Raw genomic sequence first — 22,978 nt, 5'->3', positions numbered from 1 at the left:
GTCGTCGCGTAAAAGAGTCACGGTCGGTCTCGCTCCGCGTGTACTTGGCGCGAGACACTACCGTGTCTCTTGATTTATTTCATTACAATTCCTTAGATATTTATTAATACTCACTTATTGTGCTTTCTATCTAAAACTATTATTATTATTTAATCTTGACACATACACAAATATACAAAACAAAATGTAAAACAATTTGTTTTACTATTTCAAGATTCAAATACAATCTCTAAAGATATTCATGTTATAATAAATTATTTTATGTGTGTGTTATTAATTAATTTAAATTATATAACATTAAAATTACATAAATAATTTTTACAATAAAAAATAAAAATGTGTTTTTTTTTAATTATTTACTAACCTTTTCCTTGTTAATTGTAGTGTACATTTCCAATACACCAAGTAATACCACATTTTGTAACTCATCTGGCGAAGTATAGCCCAAATATTGATTAGTCCAAAATTTCATTTGATCGGGAGCTCCGTCTATTAATATTAACCGTCCTGAGAAATCTTTAGCTTCTAATAATCTTGCTAATTCAATGGCAATTAAGGATCCAAACGAATAACCCACTATTAAAAATTTCCTTTGATCCTTCATTTTTTTTAATATGTGCTAAGAAAATAAATATAAATGTATGTGTAAGCTGTGGTATAATACGAAAGATTTGTACCTCTAATTGTTAAATATTACATATATATATACCTATAAACTATTTAAAAATAATCAAAATAAATATTTTAATTAAATTTAATCTCCTTACAGGCAGCAAATAAGCGGCTGATTTCATCACTGAATGACTTTCATCAGGAATATTAAGTACACCATGTTGCACACACGTTGCCGAAGATTTAATTCCTGATGCTATAGATTTATATACACTTAAACATCCTTCGATTCCCGGTAAGAGAAATATATTGCCTCGATCAACCTCCTTGGTAACAAGTTCTACAAGAATATCTGGAACAAAGTCTGAATCCTTCACTTTTCGAATCAGCACGTCGAAGCCTTCCAAATTACTTGGATCAATTTCATTTGTATCTTGTATTTTTCCTTGTTCGGCTGTAATTGTCATTTGTCGAAGTTTAGCAAAATTTAGAGTTCTAATGTCTTGCGCTGTCAAGGAAATATCGAACTCTCTTTCCAACGTCTGCTTAATTTCTACTGCCATCATCGAATCCATACCCATTTCGGCCAATAGCATTTTTGATGGTATTGCATTTATGTTCTTCAATCCTATTTTGTTGAAATAAAGTAAGAATTGTATAATAAAATCAATTATATGTTATTTTATTTAATCTTTTAAAATTAAATATACACCAAATTTTAATCAATAATTCAATTGTTACATTTTTTTATATCTTTAAGCACTTAGCTATTTCAATACAAATGCTTAGTAAATGGAAACATTGTTAATTATTGCCTAATTAGCACATATTGGTATGCATCTTATTTGAAATTTTTTTAATGATTAGTAAATCTTCTAATGTCGTAAAACATTAAAAGAAATTTGAATTAATATAAGAGATACATGCGAGGAAAAGATTAATCTTCAAGTAATGAATTAAAAAGCAAAACTAGCAAACACAGACGATCTGTATGTCATTGAATGTATGTCATTAAAAAATGATTTTTTGACAAGTAAATGACTATATGTATATAAAAGTGTATTTTTTTATTCAACTACTTTTCTGTAAATAAAAATGGTTTAATTGTAGAAACTTAAATAAGTTATCAGTTTATTGAAAACTTAAGGTTTTTTTCCTAAAAAGTTTAAAGGAACAATTTTCTAAATAAAATTGTCTTAAATAATTTTTTATTAATGTGCGACTAATAAAATTATAATAAAATTATAATATAATTATATTTTGCTTTCTCATAGAGGAAGCTTTGTTTTCGTAAACCTCGTGTATGGACCTTTGATCACGTATAAAGCTAGCTCTAATCATCTAAATCTTATAGAATTATATATGAAATAGGGATAGAAAAAACTAAAGAATATAATAGAATTAAAAAAATTGCTAATAATAAAGGGGTTACCGATTTCTGTCTAAAAAAGTCAACGTAATGCTCTAAACAGAAAATGTTTATTATTCTCGACAACAATTGGCAACCAGTGTATAAAAAACGACTTTACGACCCTCAAGTTTAGGTCCTTCATCAAGCAATTTCTTCTCTTTTTTTCTTTCAGATATCTCACTTTATAGCTGAATAGATTTTCGGTAAAACAATTCCTTTTTCTTCTAAATATCAATTGCGATCTAAAAATTTTGATTTGAACCCAAGTTATACAATAATAATTTAAATGAGAGAAACACATAGAGACTTAAAGGGTTAAGTCTACAGCAATTGTGAGAGATAGTTTTCCAAATATTATAAGCATTCCTGTAAATTTAAATTAGTGCAAAAAATACATTTTTTGAGACATTACCTATACTTATTCCAATAAATACTCTTGGAATAACATTGTGATTTCACTCTTATTTCATGGGATTATATGTATATAGTATATTTCTTTGTTTAGCTTTATATAAAACTGCTTACCCATCATATGAGCAACTGTTTCATAAATATTCATTGATCCGCCAATTTTTGCTTTTTCAGCAACAACCATACTGCTTACGACAGGTCGATCTTGTAACAGAAATATTTCTAATGTATCCAAACAGGAAGATATTCGTTGTTGCAATGTACCTCCAATAACTAATTCCTTATTTTCTTCTTGCATATCTGCCACGAGTCCGACATCACCAACAGCACCCCATTGTATCGCTAAACCATGTAATCCTTCTTTCATCCTCTTCTCACAAATTCTCTCCATTACGGAATTAGCCATCCCATAATTTGTCTGGCCTGCGTTTCCTCTTCCACACGACACGGAGGAAAAAACGACAAAATGTCGAAGTTGCAGACAGATCTTTCTCGACAGTTCGTCTATTTTTTTCGTCATCCATGCTTTTGATTTGAATGAATCCTCGAACGTTTGCGGTGATTGATTTTGAAATATACAATCTTTTAAAACAACTGCAAGATTAAATATGGCATCCACACCTCTCATGTCTCCTTACAGTGCCAGACTAGAGTCAAGCTCAACAGGGTCTTCTTTCCCGCTAATTTTTCCAAGCCCGTTCCCTTGTCCGTGTCCGGTTTCACAATTCCAACATTAGTGAAATCAAAAAGATCCTTGTAAATAATTGTTACCCGAAGAAAGTTGTTAATAAATACGTTATAATGTCCGACTTGGTGAATTGCGAAATCGTAACAACAACGATCCTGTCAGTTGCGCGAAGTGGCCCAAGATCCTCGAAGGTGCATTACTGTACCTTACGTAAAAGGCCTTAGCGAGAATGTTGGCCGTACAATGCGAGACATGAACTTTAGAGTTCTTCACATCATCCCGAAGAGATTAGATTGTGTGATTGGGAAGGGCAAAGATGAGTTGCCGAATCTCAGTCAGACTGAGTTAGTTTATAAGATTGATTGTGCAAATTGTGATGCTGTATATATTGGCCAGACAAAAGGCACTTAGAAACACGCATCAAAGAACATCGATGTGACATCAGAAAAAATGTAGATAGTCATTCTGTTGTGAGTAAGCACCGGCTTGCACACAATCATGATTTCAAGTGGCAGCATCCTGAAATTTTATATAGAGAAAAGCATTTCAAAAAAAGAGAATATCCGAAATGTTTTTCATTAAAAAACATGATTACACAATCAATTTACAAAACGATACTGAGAACCTGCCATCTATTTATAATCGTGTCATTAATATTACTTATTGTTAGTTTATTCTTCATATATTTCGGTTCTGCTCGTTTTTCCACCAGAGCGCTGTTTGTCATTCGCGGATTACGTTGACAATAACTTTAGTTCGACTTTGACTGTCTTACTGTTCGGACGTTGTGCCTCAATATGGCTGGTGACGTTTTGATTTCATGTATCACCGTTTGTCTTGGAACGCATAAGAATTGTAAGCTTTTAACTAATTTTACAATGTTAATTGACTTTATTGATTTTGACTATCGTGATATTGTAATAATTTTGTAGAGTTTTTCTATTGTTAAATGTATAAATTCTTTCCCTTGTGTTTAGCTTTGCGTTTATCTTGATGTATCAGGACACCACATCAACGATGCAATTAATTTTGTTATGCGGATCGGTGTAACTCGAACAAAAGCACTCGATAAGAACCGGAATTCGGTCGAACGTCGTGCAATTCTTGTATCAATTGGCCAGTTGGGTCGAAATAAAACAACTTATTTTTAATATTACTTAAATTAAAACGTTATTAATACTAATTAACGGTACTCATATAAAATAGAAATTAATCCTGACAATTGTAAAGAGTTCTTTCTATCGTACCTATAAGCATTAATATTCTATATCTTACCCGTGTGAACATAATCCCATTATCCTCTGCTTATGCGTATTGAAACCAACAAATTCCAAGCCAATAAAACAGTCGTTACCACGTTCAAACGTTTCAGCGTTGAGTCTGCCAGTAGCTACCATGATATTTTTAAAATTAACAGACGTATAAATTACATCAATGAGGTTTTCATGGTTAATGCGAGACATTCTGCTCTGTGCCCAGCAGATAGTACTCAGATCTCCTTGTACCTATTATAAGTAAACATTAATTATTATTATTTATAATAAAATGTAATAGAACACCTTAACATACCATCTGCGTAACGTAAGCACTCTGAACAAGTTTTAATTCCAACGATGGTAATGGAAAATGCCTGTAGGATCCCCAAACGTTACCAGAACGTATAACGTTGATGGGTAAGTCCAACTGTAGCTGCTTCGCGTACAATGGTTCTTGCAAAGAAAATGTAGGCGCTTTGTCATCTTGAATAAATACGCTTCTAATTATTTCGCCGCCTGGTTCTTTTCGCAAGCAATTAATAAAACCGAGTAGCCCGCATTCGAAGTCTCCTTCCGAAACGAGAATTATCTCCGTATCTACACTAGTCTCGTTTTTTACATTCATGATTGATTTTAGTTCATTTACCCATGAAAATTTGTAATTGTTCACATGTACAATCCACTGGTTTTTCGCAATGGCTACGTTTACACCCTGAAATTAGGCCGCGGCCTGTACCTCAAATTCGACCTAAAGTCTGACCTGAAGCTAGTTTCGGCCGCCTGTCAAATGTTTACAGCAGGCGGCCTAAATAATTTAGGTCAAATTTGAGGTATAGGCCGCGGCCTAAATTCAGGGTGTAAACCTAGCCAATATTTCGCGTTTTTCTTAATAACAAAAGCTTCTTGTCATTTATTTGTTTTTCCAATATGATATCTAACTCATACGTTTTCAGGCATGAATAATCATAGGCTACGTTTACACCCTGAAATTAGGCCGCGGCCTGTACCTCAAATTCGACCTAAATTATTTAGCCCGCCTGCTGTAAACAGTTGATAGACGACCGGACCTGGCTTCAGATCAGGCTACGTATTTTAGTGACCCGACCTGAAATCGGCCGTTATCATTTGCGATGTAAACGCGCGATCAAGCGCGACGCGTCCTAAAAGCTTCATTTGCTTGTTCGGATTCGCTGCAATTCAGGGCGATCCCAAATACGATCCCGTCAATTTTTAGGTTTCTTTCGGTGTAAACGAAAGATGACTAGACCTACTTCGAGTCACAATATAGGTCAGGCCGCGATCAGGTCGCTGGGTGTAAACGTAGCCATAGACCGCACCAGATTCCTCCAAAGTCAGTAGAAAACCCTGTGGCATTAACAGAGACAACAACTGTTTATATAATTTTTTGCTATTTTTTGTCAAAATATCAAAACCAAGGACTATCAAACAATTCTCGTCCTTCGACAACTTCGTAATTTCCGTTGTAGAAACGTTGTCGGGCAAAGAAATATTTGGGAATTTCTCGTGGGTCGTCACGAGTTTAGTGTGGTGTCGAATTTGCGGTAAATTATTAAAGATTTCACTAATAAGTGGAGAATTTAAATCTTCTGGTATCACTTTGTCACTATCATCGACAAATTCGATAATTTTAATATTTATCATATTGCAACATTCGAGTGCAATGTGCATCGACATTCTTATTGCATCTTGCAACGATATAGTACCTAAATCACGATGAGCAACAAATTTGTATTCTTCAAGAACGGTATTAACTACTTTTTGCCGGCGAGATATAGGTGCAGCCACAGTGCCACAAATTTCTATTCCTCCAGATATTATAGCGTCTAAAGACTTGTAACGACGAACAGAGAATTCTGCAACGTAGCGAATGAAATTTATTTGTCAGGCAATTGGCCGCATTATATCACTTATTTTACTTACGTCTATCTCCAATTGGATAATCCTGAATTATCTGTGTGTGATATTTCGGATCGATAGTCAGTTTGCGAATTCTTATTGGAACATAAAGGCTTCTTGAATTCTGTCCTAAAATCATCATCTGTAACATACTGTCCATAAATGCCACCCAATTACATGTCCATGCGATATGGCCGTTTGATCCAGTAACCGATGCGCTTTTTAATCCACGAAATGCGCCAGCATATTGATAACCGCGAAGTCTTAATTCCTTGTAGATGTCTTTTGTACTCATTTCTTCTTCACTATCGATACATTCAGCAAAATTAGCTGATATTTTTTCATTTTCAATATTAGTTGGAATTCGTACTGTTCCAGTAACAATAGCATTATCTCCTTCGATTATATCAAACCTATTGCTACCTAGATATAGGTGTAAATTCATTAAACGTAATATAATTTTATAAGAAATCAAAATTAATATAAATATGTCAATATGGAGCTGGACCTTACAAAAGCAGTTGACTTGTGAAAAGAAAGAAGATTCCGCGCTAAGATTAGTTATTCTCATATATTTTCTCTGCATATTTTTTGCATTTCAATTATAGTATATATTGCGCCATAAAAGTAGCATAAGTTTTAAAATCTAATTAAAAAATAAAAAACACGCTAGAAAATTAGTTGTTTACGTAATAATATTACCTTCTTGGATCGAGAGAGTTAATTCAATCTCATTTTGTTGTGATAGTACTGTAGCACGAATAAAATTAACGTCTTCAAATACAATTGGTGTATTGATATATTCTTGGTTTTTTAACGATGCAATCATTTCCCAGATATAAAAAAGATATCCCATAGCAGGAAATAAATTTTTTCATTAACGACATGGCCTGTTAAATACTCAAAATCTTCATCAATTGTACTAATACTGACAACAATTTCTTTTTTGTCAATTATTTTTTTTTTACAAACTCGCATTACAAACAAATCTTCTAAATGATCCCATCTGCAAACGTTATTAGAAATTATCTATATATATAATCTTCGTGTAAACGAATCAATTGTGGAAATTACTTAATTCAAGATTTGATGTAAAATTGAAGCACAGATTCTAAAATATCACTGTTATCTGCTCTTTGTAATAGGCATAAAAGAATTAACATATGTATAAGAATACATTTATCTTTGAGATTAGTAAGGTGATAGAATGTCTTCAAAATACGGAGATGTGATTTTGAAATTAGATGATAAAACTAACCAAGTTCGAAAAAGAGTTCAAAGTTTTAATTCGCTATTATATTGAACATGTTCGCTTCTGACTATTTCACCTAAATATTTCAAAACTTATGAAAGTGTTTTTCGATAATTTACCTTATGAGAGGAGAAATCATTGGGGTACCGCGGCTTACAGGAAATTCCACTGTCGGATAAAGATTTGCAATCTGTGGCTGCAAACCTGCGTTATAAAGTTTTCCGATTGATTCTAAAAATATCTCATTATTATGATCCCCGGTTCGTTCATATAGCGCTACGTTTGTTACTGTAGAGTATAAATAATTGTTTAAAATGTGTTGAAGAATATTGTGAAGAGATATTTCAATCGTCACTGTATCTTTTGGAACTGAACGTATCGTCTTTGCGAATAACACCGGAGACAACAAGTGATTTGTATAATATTTTGAACATAAAGGTATAGTATTGGAGTACTCGTAAGAGGATGTTGTTCAGCCACTTTGAGCTGTGAAACTTTTTTTGTGGTAATGTTCGGTTCAAGTATTCTTCAGACTTAGCTACAGCAGGTTTGATGTAACGACTATGAAAAGGTATATAACCACAAGAAATTTCTTTTATAGGTATACTATTTGCCTAAAAGAATGAATAAAATCATAAATATTATTAATTGCTTGTTTTAACAAAACAAATAAAGAAACTAGATAGAAGAAAGATTATATTGTTTATATAAGCATTAAATATATACCTGCAATTTAGTGAAGAATGTTTTTATAGAATTCGTTGGTCCGCTTACAATAAAATTAGAAGAACTATTGTAACAAGCTATATCGATATCCGAAGGACACATAACTTTTAAGGTTTCAAGGTCAAGATTAATTTTAGCCATGGATCCATTAATTATTTTTGACTCGTGAAGGGCTAAACCGATGAAATATGCCGACAGAACCGTTTCTTCGGCCGTTAAACATCCATCGGCATATCCACAGATTAGTTCACCAATAGAGTGACCGATTATAAAATCGGGGACTACACCAATAGATGTTAAAAGATCAACTAATCCAATCTGCGATACATATAAAGAAATAGCTTCCCATTTAGTTTAAATAAAGATTAAAATTATTAGGTAATTATAAAGTAATTTTTTAAAATTATCTTTATAATATATGGTATATATATATATATATATATATATATATATATATATATATATGTATATGTATATGTATATATATACAGTGTGTCCTATTTAAAAAAACGCACGATAATTCTTCAACGAAGCATTTTCAGCAAAAATATTTCAGACAAAAGTTGTACGGTTTCAAGGGGCACATAAGATGGTGTCATTAGTTTGACCTTGAATAGTTGCTTGAAGGTCACGTAAAGGTCACCTTCAATTTTTTAAATAAAACCTTCCATATTGTAGTATATTGTTTGAAAGGGCATAACATAAGAAAGATTTTGGTGCAAGTTAGAAGTCGATACTTTGACCCATTTAAAAGTTATTTAGGTTCAAAAATTGGCTTTTTTGAACTTTGATCCTAAATAACACTCGAACGGGTTAAAGTATCGACCTCTAACTTGCGCCAAAATTTTTCTTATTTTATGCCCTTTCAAAGGATATACTACAATATGGGAGGTTCTATTTAAAAAATTGAAGGTGACCTTCATGTGACCTTCAAACGCCTATCTAATAGTCTAAAAGCTGGCTACAGAGAAGGCGACATGCCTCGGTCCACGAAATATCTTACCTGGAAAAGGTTTGATTGCTGCCGGCAAAGCGAAAGCTCGATCGTCAGAAGGCGCGCTGGAAGCTAAGTGGGTGGGCCGCCCGCCCAAACGTGTAAATTTTCCGACTAAAAAAACTGTCGATTGGCACGGCTGAAAATTTACATAGGTATCGAGAAGTATGAGAAAAAGCAGGGAAAAAATTGTCAGAAGAGTAAGTAGAAGCTAAAAGGTTGTCAGAAGCTGCCAATGTTGCGAAAAATTTCGGCAAATTTACATGTTAAGCAAAACTTCTGACAATTTGCATTTGTATTGTTTACGTATAGAATAAACTAAGTGCAAAGTGTCAGAAGGCAAAGTGGAAGCGATCGTGAGAAAATCGGGTGCAAAGTGCGAGAGCGTCTTTCGGCGCTGCGCCGCGCGCCGAAAGACGCTCTCGCACTTTGCACCCGATTTTCTCACGATCGCTTCCACTTTGCCTTCTGACACTTTACTTGCCTTTACACTTAGTTTATTCTATACGTAAACAATACAAATGCAAATTGTCAGAAGTTTGCTTAACATGTAAATTTGCCGAAATTTTTCGCAACATTGGCAGTTTCTGACAACCCTTTAGCTTCTACTTACTTTTCTGACAATTTTTTCCCTGCTTTTTCTCATACTCCTCGATACCTATGTAAATTTTCAGCCATGCCGATCGACAGTTTTTTTAGTCGGAAAATTTACACGTTTGGGCGGGCGGCCCACCCACTTAGCTTTCAGCGCGCCTTCTGACGATCGAGCTTTCGCTTTGCCGGCAGCAATTGAACCTTTTCCAGGTAAGATATTTCGTGAACCGAGGCATGTCGCCTTCTCTGTGGCCAGCTCTCCGTCTATAAGGTCATATCAATGACATCATCTTATGTACCTCTCGACACCGCACAACTTTTGTCTGAAACATTTTTGTTGAAAATGCTTTGTTGAAGAATTATCAAGGTGCGTTTTTTAAAATGAGACACCCTGTATATATACATATATATATATATATATATATATATATATATATATATATATATATATATGTATATTGTATATAGTATAATTTATGAAGGCCAAATAAAGAGTTTTCTTTTTACCTGTAGTCCAATAAGACCCAATAAAAAATTAAATATATTATCAAAAATATTTTTATTATCACTTGTTAAAATATCTGTAAGTGGTATGCCGTAAGATCTTAAAACGATACCACATTTCTGGATTGCCTTGGCAAACACTGGAAATTTCATTAGAGCGCGACCTATTGAAATTTTAATAAATTTATAAATTTCAATATACAGATATGTACATGCATCCGCGTATTTATAGTAGAGGAGCTAGCTCCATTTTTTCGTGATTATTTCGGTACTCATAAAACTATTTGTAGTGATTCAGAATGTTATTCTATGATCAAAGCTCCGAAAACTGACAAAAAAGTGGGTAAAATATATTTATAATACTTACTCATCCCAAACCATTGAGATCCTAATCCAGAAAATATAAAACAAATCGGTCTTCTAATATATGGAGTATGTTCTATTTTATTAATTGTATTATGAGATATTTTAGACCCAGTTATCACGTATCCTCTATAAGGATGACCTTCTATATCATCATTATGAATATGATGTAGCAGAGATATAAACTCAGCATCTATTGTTCGATTTCGCACCTGCATTCAGTAACAAGAATGTACATTTTATAATTCTTGGAATAATTTTACACAAAAAAGAACGATAATATTATCTTATTCTGCAATGTTTTACTTTAGCAATTAAATTTAATTATTAAATGCATTGTTATTACTTAACATATTAAATAAATATATATTTAATACATTGACTTTTCTTTTTTGTGCAAATTTGAAATAATTTCGAAATCGATTATGTACGCAAATATCTTTTTAGACACTATATAAATACACGTGTGTATATTTAATTGTTATGTTTGTTATATGATAGTAATACAAAAAACTAATGTCAAAAATTATTTCTGAAATAAATGAAATAAGCCATTATAATATTTGCTTACGTCATCTAAGATGGTTTTAACTGCTTCTTCCGTACGTCCAGACGTACAGCTACAAGTCTAGGTAAGTCATCATTCAAAGCTGCATTGCTGATTTTTTGTTTAGGATTTGATTTTAATAATATGTGGCTATTAGCCCCTCCAAACCCAAAAGAATTGATAGCTACATAACCACCCTCCCATTCTGTTGGTTCAGTAACGATCTTTATTCTACCTTCGATAATAGCAGTTAACTCTTTTCGCGGACGCTTGAAGTGTATAGTAGGCGTAATTATACCAGTTTCCATCGCTAATAATACCTTTAAAAAAATCATATCCTTTTTACTAACAGTAATCATAGTAATTATTTTATATAAATGTATTATATACATATGTATTATAACTGTAACAATATAAAAAAATATAAATTGCTATAATAACATTTTAAGCAAAGTCAGTGTTAAATCATTTTATTACAAATGTACCTTTGCGATTTGACAAAAGCCACTGGCGGGTTCGGAATGTCCAATATTCGATTTTACCGAGCCCATCAATAAAGGAGTGTCTCTTTTAGCGCATAAAGATTGGTCAATGGACATAACTTCTACGGGATCACCAGTTGCATGGGCCTCCATGTAAGATAACTCACTGGGCATGATTTCACATTCCTCGTAAAATTTATTCAACAATATTTTTTGCTTTTCGACCGATGGAAAGGTAATACCTTCTTCTTTAAAACCATCGCTATTTACTTTACCGTGTACGAGGGTTGCATATATTCTTCTTGCATTTTTTGCCTTTTGCAGATATACTACCGCGGCCGTATCGCTACGCATATATCCGGTGCCTTCCTCGTCAAAGGGTTTACAATAACCATCAGAAGATAGAACCCCTAGAAGGAAATTAATTCATGTTGTTAAATAAAGTTCTTCAAGCTTCGATTTAATATCTAAATGTAAGGATAAAAAGGAAGCATATGGGCTTATTGAACATTATAGACAAAGAGTGCGATTGTTTCGCAGGGCACGTTATTGGATAAACAAAACGTAAAATAATAACATAATCTTAATATAATTCACACACAACAAGAGTCTGTTGATTTCGATCAATTTAAAATACGAGGTCATTCTCGTCCGATTTGACGTGGAAATTGCTCAGATATATCGTATTAATATAACAAGAACATATGATCAATGATTATCTGAATCAGTGATTATTTAAAATCTGAAATTTGCGTAAAGATGGAAATATAAATGAGATATAAATAAACATATCAAAAAATGTTTATGATCCATACAATATACCTATAATATACACAATAACAAGATATAATAAAATAAATACATACCTAGATGGTAAAATTGAAATTGTACATAAGGATTGAGACATAGATTGGCGGAAGCGATAATGGCCGCGTCGCACTCTCCAGACTGAATCAGCTCGTAAGCTTTCACTATAGCAACGTTACTTGAACTACATGCAGTATCAATATTATGCGACTTTCCAATAACGCCGAGCCAGTAAGAAATTTGATTGGCCATGAGAGAAATGTTGCATGCAATCATAGGTAATCCAGCAAACTAATCACAATACATGTTTCTGAATATACTTAGAGTATTAAAATGTATAAATAATAAGTTAAACGTATATTTTTAAAACTGCTTAAAAATTTATTGTATATAATTTATCTATACTTCTTATACAGTAAGGAAACAGATTTTTATCTTTGAAACAAGAATTTTACTCAGTTAAATTTCTTTAAATAAATTTCTTTTGATTATGTGTTTTATATATTAATTAAATATATCATACCTGAGATGTACAGGAAAAATGCCCTTAAGTCTCAAACGCAGAAATTGCTGTAAAAACATTCGTTCTTGTTCCCTGTAATTCTTTCGGGTTTACGCCCGCATCGATAATTGCTTCGTAAGTATGCTCGAGTAACGTTCTCATCATAGGATCCATTATATAAGCTTCTGTCGCGGGTATATTGAAAAATTCTGAATCAAATTTCTCGATATTGTTGACTTTACCAATTCGATGGGGCATATTATAAGCTATATACAAAATAAATAAATATATTAAAAAGTAACAAGTAAAAGGAGGCTTTGACAGTACAATGCGGTTGACAAAGCGTACGTTAACGTAAGTTAACGTTATAATAACTATATAATTATACATCGGACATTTCGTTTTGAATATAGTCAGATCTTCAGCGATGACAACTGAATCAAAATAATCTCACACTCTCCAACGAGAAATAATTTCAAAATTTGGTGGTCTAAAAGTAGTAGTATAATCTGCGAGAAAATTCAAACAAAACTTAGAGCCTCCGCACAAGACTCTCGTATTGTAACGTAGCGTAACATATGGATCAACGCATATGCAAGAAACGTATCAATTATTCACGTTATGTTACGTTACGTTACCAGACGAGAGTCTTGTGCGAAAGCTCGTAGCCTATCCCTATACTTAATGTCATAGTTTATAATATAATCGAAATGGAAATGACAGTCAGAACTTCAACGACAAGAGAAGTAAATTAAATCACCCATTAGTTCATAAAATGCAAAAATAAGATCTTATAAGATTTTATAAGAATACCTATATAACACTGGGGAACACGGATTTTTTGTCGGGCCAATGGCAACTGATTCTGATAGATTTTTTTCCGTAGAATCCAAATCTGAAAACGAAAATAATGAATTGGCTCTATTTTTTAAGAAATACGGTGCTCCCGTTGTTTTTCTACAGATGTTCAAAAATGACCAAAAACACGTTTTTTGACACTTTTGACCCCGTTTATTTAAAAAACCAGAGCCAATTTAGTATTTTCAAGGCCAGATTCTTGTTCAACGGAACCAAATTAGTAAAAAATACCTATTCCCTTAAAAACAATCTGAAAACGATAAGATTTTGTTGACCAGAGTAATATATACTTCTTTCTACATAAAAAATAATAATGTTTTTAAGGATTTATAATATGCATTTGGATCGTTTTCAATTATAAATATTATAATATTAAAAATAACGAACCCATGAAAATGTTTGAATTAATAAAAGATAATTTATAATTTTCGATATAAATTACGAGGATTGTTTTCGTTATATATGTATATATTGTGTACGTATATGTAGGGTTACTCAATTTTCTTGGATTCTGATATCGTTTTTAAAAATTATTGGATTAGATATTGCAAATCTTTAATTACGATTAATATATACGATAATATAAAACGAATATTTTTCCTAATAAGTTTTGAAAATATAAGGAGGTTGGTTGCTGTCACATTGCAGGGCAGGCGGCGAGAGGGGACCATTGCGAGAGGAAACTCTAAATAATCAAATTTTTCGACGCATAAAATAAACGAGTTTTAGCAAATAAATATGTAGAATGCATTTAATTAGCTGTTTCTTAAGGTTTTAAATTAAGGTTCTTAAAGTTTTAAATTAAAGTTTTAAAGTTGTTTGTACAATTAAAATCAAAATGCGTTGCAATAGCAATATGCAATATGCAATATGCTGTTTTTTTTTACAATTTTTGATAACTATCAGTCTTCGTAAAAGTCTTTCCTAAATATATAAAAAATTATTTGCATCTATTCTCATTAAATTCTTGTCATTTTTAATAGGCTTTCGAGAGTTACATTACAGGTGTCGTAATATTTTTGCGTAATTAATTAATTACTCGACAATCATGCAGACAATTGTCTTCAACTTTGGCATGGACGACAGATTCCCATATAGACGAATATCCTTCATAAATTTGAACTAATTCTTATCATATTGATTTGAACAACCAACCTCCTTAATGTTAAAAAAAAATTATTACAATTATTCCACCGTCCATGATCGCTCGAACCAAGATCCGCCTTGTTAAAAAGATTTTCTTGAAATTCTTTTAAATTGTCGCTGTTAGGAAATCGGCCAGCAATACCAGAGATTACAATTTCTTCTTCAGCATCGACGCTATACAAGTTCGGTCGATTCATAGTATCTTTATTTTTTCGAAACAGACAAATTCTACAACAAAATGTCATTATTTATTTTTTGAAAAAAAAAAACAGACATAAATGTAAAATAAAAAAAAAATCAAATACAATTTAATATTATATACATATACGTACCAATAGGAAGTGGAAGCACCGTGGCAATTGAAACACTCAGAGTGAAGTCGAAACTAAATAATATCTCCTCTATATTTATAGTTTCTGTGTTATATATGTATTATACTTCTACATACATGATAATGACGCAGCCGATTAAAATTGTAAATGTTTGAATAGCTGACGCTTCCGCTACGATATATTTACCACACAATCGTGGAAATTATTGAGGAGTTTGCCAATGCGTATATAATAACAGAATAAATTCAGAAAGAGAATATAAAAAAATTACTATGTGTTATCATTTTATGTTTGTGAGTATTATTATTGTGTGAATTTTAGATATGTTGTAAAATAATTTAATTAAAAAGGTAAACCAATTGTTATTTTAATATCTGATATGTAAAATATAATTATTATTTATATTATATATTATACAATATATCTTCACGTAAGTATATGAACTAACATAGTTAGAACATTCTAAGTTTATTGAAAAAAAAATGTTCTTTATATATTTTACATCAATTATTTTCAATTTAAATAGAGATATACAAGTTAGAATATATGCTGGCAAGCGTAAATCTACTTATTGTACGAAACTTGCACTCATACACGCACGCATTGTATTTGCTCTAATTTTGATTTTAGTCGGATTCTTTTCCCTAATTGAATATTCAATATATTAACTCACAAGTTATAGCTTAAATAAAATAAACTAAACTTTAAAACTAATTCGAAGATACGAAGTTATGAATATACGTTTTTTATTCTCACGTTCTCTGAACTCAGATGAGTGTGTGACTTTGTCCTGACTGTTATTTCTGTTTCGATCATATTACAAACTATGATTATTAATCAAGTTTCACTTTTTCGTGGAAAGTTTCACTGCTGATTATTCTTTGATTTTGACTGTTAGCACATCGCTGAAGACGACTCAAAACACAAGCGAACCGTCCGATGTATTATAATTATGTATCTTATTAGTTATTGAAGGTTGATATAACGTTAACTTACGCACTGTTGACCGTGTCCCAAATCTTTTTACTTGCTCTTGTTAATTTCATTATCGAGTTCTTAATTACTTACCCATTTATTTTAATATATTTTTGCATCGTATTCTGCGCATGCTATATCGTGTACTGACCTAACACATTGGAATATTTTTGTTCAGATTTTATTTAAACACATATACACATAATTCACGCGTGCAATATATGTATAAATGAGTATTGATTTTAATTTTAGACATTGTCATGTCTACTTTGGATAATGTATTCACGCATTCACAATAGGAATAATATCCGCTAAACTTTGATATCTGATGCACATGTAAAATCATTGTCAATTATCAAGCAATGTCAAGTAAACAGAAAGATCAACTAACTACGTCAATGCATAAATGTCAAGGTGCTATGTATACCAAGTTTGTCTGGAACTTTTCGTCAAGCTTTTGAGTAAAATATCTCTAAAACTCTTACCAGCTTTCTGATCATTTAAGGACATTTTTCTGACATAATCGATATAAGCTGTCGATTGCGAGCTGTCTAACCAGTCCGAATAAAATCGGTGCAGTCAATTCCGAGATTTTGATTACGTAAAAAGTGATATTTTTTGCGTTCTAGTTTCAATTTTAGTCATACCAACACATTCAGTGATTTTGTCCCTCAAAAGGTTTTTAGAATGTGTACATACTATATTATTAAAATTATGCAATGTAAGTAAACATTGATATGCATACAATATATACATAATAATTTCTGATGATGCTGGCAAGACAAACCAGAGAGCGTGGAGGAAGAGGAAAAAAGGGAAGAAGAAAGGAAGAAAGAAAGGGAGATTGAGCTTTATTATAGCCTTCTCTTAGCTATTTTTTATATCAAATGTCTTTACATCAATTCTTCTACATGAGGTACAATATATTCTTTTAACATACGTTTAAATATTTCGATTCTTTCACATTGCTTTAATTCTGTCGTTATACATACCGATAAGTCTATATATTGACCTAATTTACCTACTAGATCGATAATAATGCGCGCGCGACTTATCGGAAATCAAGAGCCATCTACCGTTAAAAGTAGTAAAAGTTACGTTTCTCTGATTGAGAGACGACGACGTATAGTATCTAATAAAAAATTTTCACATTTGGACTTTGCGTCGAAATATCTCCGCTCGTAGAGCACGTAAGGGAAAAGTAAAAACACTTTTATTATATAAATCGACCCCAAGCTATCGATCAAGCCTACTTAGAACTTGATCCGTTCACTCGTTATTGAGATCTTAACATCTCGAGTATTCGCAACTCGTCGCATCGCGTAAAAGAGTCACGGTGCGGTCTCGCTTCGCGTGTACTTGGCGCGAGACACTACCGTGTCTCATGATTCGTTTGGATATATTCTTAACAAATAATATGTCTATTACATATTATTATATAAGGATAAAGAATCATTACGTTATATAAGGATAAAGAATTTTACTTTATATACCCCAAGGAGCCTTAAAGGGCGTTTTGAAGGGACGTACCCAACCCTAACCTCCAATTCATCCACTACCTTACTGTTTCCTCCTTTGGACCAACGGTTTAACGTCTCTTCCGAAAGACGGAGCCCAGTTTTCTCCGCATCTGCACGGAGGGGCGCGGTTTTTTCGGAAAAAAACTTTTCCATGATTCATGGCTCTATAGTGGACTCGAACCTGGGTTCCTCAGATTACGAGTCTGGCGCTCTACCACTAGACTACACCGCCGCCCCATGTAATACGTTATATATATATATATATATATATATATATATAAAAATATATAATATATAATATTTGGATTCAATATCATATGATCTGTGAAAATCAATTCCGAATGATAAGCTTCCTAATAGTGTGTAGATGTTTAACCAACTTTGATCGCATATAACTAAAAATTATTGTAATCAATTCTTATTAATATTGTCGATACTTATTAATATTGTCGATTGATACCTAATGAGATATGCTATTAACCCTTAAATGCCACACCTCTCAAGAATCTCGTAAATGACATGAGGGGTCTAAAAACCCCAGCATGAAAAATGTCTCCTTATATACTCATTGATTTTTTATATCTTGTTATGAAAATTTTTTTCAATGTTGTTCAAGGCTTAGAAAAGAGAATAAAATGCTTATTTTGTTAAAATTTCAATTTCAACATAGTATAAAAAATTAAGTAAACTAAGTACTGCTAAGTGTACAAACGGATAGGTCAATCACTCAACTATCATCAATGGGAGCATGAAGTCCATTTTTGACAAGAACATTTGAAAATATATCATTGTAAAGGGTCTGGGGTCCGCTGGACCCCACAGGGCATTTAGGGGTTAAAGTACATATTGTTAGGTATACATGATAATTATGAGATATCCTATTATACACCATGTAACATTGATCGTAACTACACTGTTAGATCTTTCAGATTGTATCGGTTAGAAACGATAAAGACAGCATCGACATCCTATACGCTGATAAAGAGCAATTCGTATTACACATTATAGTAACAATTGTCATTCTCATATACATGTTTCTAGCGAACTATGCCGGGCAAGAAATCACGGATCACAATAATCACATATTTTCTACTATGTAAGAGTTTAATATATTCACCAACACTATGTTAGTAACCACTGCTAGTGGAAATGGAGACTTATATAGCTTAAAAAGTTTATAAGTTTAAGATTAAGATATGCTATATTTTTCTACACTTCTCTAGTCATCAACTTATCTCGTCATTTAATTGTTTGTAGATATAATGTTCGTTGGTATAGAGCACCGTTACACATATAACAAAAGCTGATATTATTTCTGTTACAAATGGGCAGTAAATCTTTCGACCTGAATGTGGGCAGATTGTTTGTAGCATCTCTAAATTGCTTCGCCTCATTAAAAAATATTATTTATTATAAACACAGAATAGTAAATTTTTTTTGCCAGTATAGAATAACAATCAAGTAATTTCTTTAAATCGACCGTGACTGGCAATGAATAACGTCTTTTCAATATGAACATTAAAAAACTGTGAGCCAACTTGGTTTGTCAGATTCACACAGCACTTTCTTCGGATCAATCATCGAAGCATTATTAATTTCGACCATGGGTTTTGGTCAGTTGATGTAATTTCTAAATTAAATAGTTTTAAATTTTTATTGCGAAAAAAGTTGTTATTGCGATAAATATTACCACAGCCCCAGTGGTCGAATTGGCACGACACCCGCACGGTATACTGGAGGTTGCAGGTTCAAACCCTGGCTGGGGTAATATTTTTCGCAATAAAAATTTAAAACTATTTAATTTAGAAATTACATCAACTGACCAAAACCCATGGTCGAAATTAATAATGCCTCGATAATTGATCCAAAAAAAGTGCTGTGTGAATCTGACAAACCAAGTTGGCTCACAGTTTTTCAATGTTCATATCGAAAAGACGTTATTTATTGCCAGTCACGGTCGATTTAAAGAAATTACTTGATTTTTATTATAAAATATATAGAATGTATCATATATGAAATGTACAGCATATAATAACAAAGAACGTAATTCATTGCAGTTAATAAGTGCATCGATATCTTACGTCACCGTCATATATTCTACACAGCAATGACGTGAAGATATATATTACTAATACTCTATTAGATTAATAATACTATTAAAATTAAATAGATAAGCATGAAAACAAGTGTTCAATTTTATCGCGTTTAATTAACGGTTTTATAAGATTATCGAAGATGTAATGCCTTTGTTTGTATTTAAGTCGCTGCTTGTAACATAAGCAAAAAAAAAAGAAAATTAGTTAATTTTCGTGTATATAAAATCAATTATTTTACTGAAAATAATTATAAGATATGTATAACACTATAAGATATGATCATGTATAAATATACGAGTATGAATGGAATATATCGTACAGCTTCATATAAAGATAGATAATACTATTTCTTTGATAATAGCACTAATCGTATTTATCTATACCTTGCATTAAATTTTTGGAGATCGGCAAATTTACACAATATATGTTATTTATATCCTAAAAAAGATCTTATTTTTTTATGTTTTAAATACCTCTTTCACAGTATAAGAAACTTGAGCAATAATAATATTGATTCGAATTAATAATTCAAATAATAAAACTGTTGGACTTCTGACGAAATAAAAAAATACTATTAGAATAGCTTTACTAAAGAAAGTACATATGTATATAATACCACAAAAAAAATACCACGGAAAAAATATAATATAATAGGTAATATCATTTAATATAAATGTATAATATTTTATTAATAATTTATGTTTGTAATATGATTTAATATGTATCTATATTATTTAACACTATTAAGATATAATAAACTTTCGAATTTTTATTAAATATCAAAGTTCAGCGTTAAAATGTACGGTACGGCACGTTTTACCGATGAAATTACCATTATAACCCAGGTAGCAAGATGACGTTTAAAGACGTCTTAATGACGTTTTATTGACGTTAGAGACCTCATTAAGACGTTATTACGTCATTTGATGTCACTCTGCTATACCTGGAAAGATATTACTATATCAAAATATAATCACCGATATTCTTCTCAAAGAGCGAATCTGATGTGAGTACATTCTTTATATTTAAAATAAAATATATGTATATTCACTGCGCTTGAAAAAGATAAAAACAGAAATGTAGAGAAATCTCTCTAAAGAAGATAAATCTAAAATCCATAATGTAATTAAGATGCTGATGTCTCTGGTAAAATTAAATTTTAAAAATACCTAGTAAATTGTCTCGCATTTGCTGTTCGTGCGTACAAAAAGCTCAATAATTAAGCATATCTTATTGTAATTCCTTTAATAATTACATGTAAATATTTGCTTTAAAAATGCGAAATATAACAAGAATTTTTTCTAATTTTTAATTAGTTCTGGATAAACACTTCTTTGATAAAATCTTGGATTAAAATTTCTTTTCTTATTAAATTTTATTGAATATGTAATAAAAGTATAAATATTAAAATCATAATATTTTTAAACTTGGTGTGGTTTGCTAGAAACAGTCTCAGCTACTTTATATAATCTTTTATACCACTTTTGGAATAATTGTTATATGTATATATACATAGTATTATTTCATTATTAAATTATTATTAAATGGCTTTGTTATACTTTAATTTAACAAATTTCATCAAATGCTAAATTATATTGGTATTACAATCTTTAATTCTTTTAATTCTTCGCGTACTCAAAGTTAATTCTTTCAAAGTCTTTTTTCTCGAAAAGGAGACCTTATTCGATATAAATATTTATATTATTATATTATATTATTATATAATATTTCATTTATTTTGAACTATAGAATCTAGAATCTTTTTCTGGACTTTACAGGTATATCTTATTATATTTTTTCTTTGATTTAAGAGTTTTGCTTTTTTTATATAATTATAGCGTTTACTTTTCACTTTAAACAAACTTAATTGATTAATTTTCTATAATTTAATTACTAGTATTATTTAATTTCTTAATTTAATAATGTTAACAATAGAATTAGTTAACAAATAAGATTTTATCTATGAACCATTTCTTTCTTGACTGATTTTTGTCAATAGGTATCCATCAAAGAACATTACAAGGCATGAAACAGCGAACAATGGCGATTTAAATAAGCAAGAAGAGAAGACTTCGAGAAAACAATCTGATTCTCCTACAGACAGAGGTGATATGCATGGTCCCGAAGACTTGCAGAAAATTGATTTACGAAAATCCGTGTCGCCGACATCTAAAGTGTTTTTATTTTTCCTCTACGTATCCTACGAACGGAGATATTGCGATATGAAGTCCGAAATGTAAATATAAAATATACCGTACAGATATAAAGCATGTTGAACACATATGGATGTAAGATTTTGGAAAATAAAATTTAGAAAACACAAATGTACACAAAATAGAGATATTTTCACTGAAATATTTCATGATATTTACCAACAATGTATATTCATAATCATTACGTAGAGGTATCGAGCTAAGATCCTTCTTCAAGAATCACATACCAGAAAGAAGAACTTTAAAATAAAATATATTACGCTGGAAGGGGTCGGACCGCACTTGCACAGTCAACTGTTGCACAAGTCCCTCAACAAAACACTTGCTGATGGAAACATCTGTTCGAGCATCTGTTACTTTATTGTCACATAAAAATCGATCATTTAACTATACATCCTTTCTAAAATAAAAATGTAAATGGCCAATATGCTGATTTCACGGCGGTGTTTCGTTCACTATGCACTGCATGTCAATGAAATTAGGCAACTCAGCTGAATATTTAAATAAATAAAAAAAAGCTATAGAATATTCGATCGGCAAACGAAAGTAAGAAAACACCATTTTAAAATATACTTAAATCAAAGATATTTTCAAGAAGGAATTATATGTAACATTTATCAGCAATATATATTGACAACCGTTACGTCGACATTTCAAGTGCAAGTTGTACCATTGCGAAGAAATAACCGTAACTCAAGACAGCACGCACTAGAATGAAAAACGTTACAGTATAACGCGCTGGAAGGGGTGAAGGGTTTCCACGCATCTGCGC

General features: G+C 31.6%; 2 protein-coding genes across 11 annotated transcripts in view; one reads left to right on the top strand and one right to left on the bottom strand.

The window, feature by feature from the left end:
* The window catches only part of LOC139814872 (uncharacterized), a 32,682-nt gene extending 10,313 nt beyond the window's left edge, over positions 1 to 22,369 (top strand). For 9 of the 10 annotated variants that reach the window (XM_071781456.1, XM_071781453.1, XM_071781447.1 and 6 more), the window contains one exon: positions 21,993 to 22,369. The gene's annotated coding sequence lies outside the window, so the exon portion shown is untranslated. Of the gene's footprint in view, positions 1 to 21,742; positions 21,772 to 21,992 lie in introns of all 10 variants that reach the window. The other variant, XM_071781439.1, reaches the window with a different exon arrangement.
* On the bottom strand, positions 338 to 15,315 carry LOC139816554 (fatty acid synthase-like). The gene is given in 21 exon segments (XM_071784150.1): positions 338 to 619; positions 768 to 1,240; positions 2,549 to 3,064; positions 3,538 to 3,641; positions 4,398 to 4,627; positions 4,692 to 5,090; positions 5,612 to 6,252; positions 6,320 to 6,718; positions 6,998 to 7,171; positions 7,174 to 7,301; positions 7,667 to 8,017; positions 8,019 to 8,161; positions 8,274 to 8,591; positions 10,369 to 10,529; positions 10,733 to 10,940; positions 11,300 to 11,341; positions 11,344 to 11,595; positions 11,761 to 12,167; positions 12,624 to 12,855; positions 13,088 to 13,332; positions 15,108 to 15,315. Coding segments are annotated over 21 exon segments (5,898 nt in total). The 3' UTR covers positions 338 to 352.
* Positions 22,370 to 22,978: the final 609 nt, after the last annotated feature.

Source organism: Temnothorax longispinosus, chromosome 1 (assembly GCF_030848805.1).
Source record: "Temnothorax longispinosus isolate EJ_2023e chromosome 1, Tlon_JGU_v1, whole genome shotgun sequence".
In the NCBI taxonomy this organism is placed as follows: Eukaryota; Metazoa; Arthropoda; class Insecta; order Hymenoptera; family Formicidae; genus Temnothorax; species Temnothorax longispinosus.
Note: the sequence above shows the minus strand (reverse complement) of the source record. Positions and strands in the feature narration are given on the sequence as shown.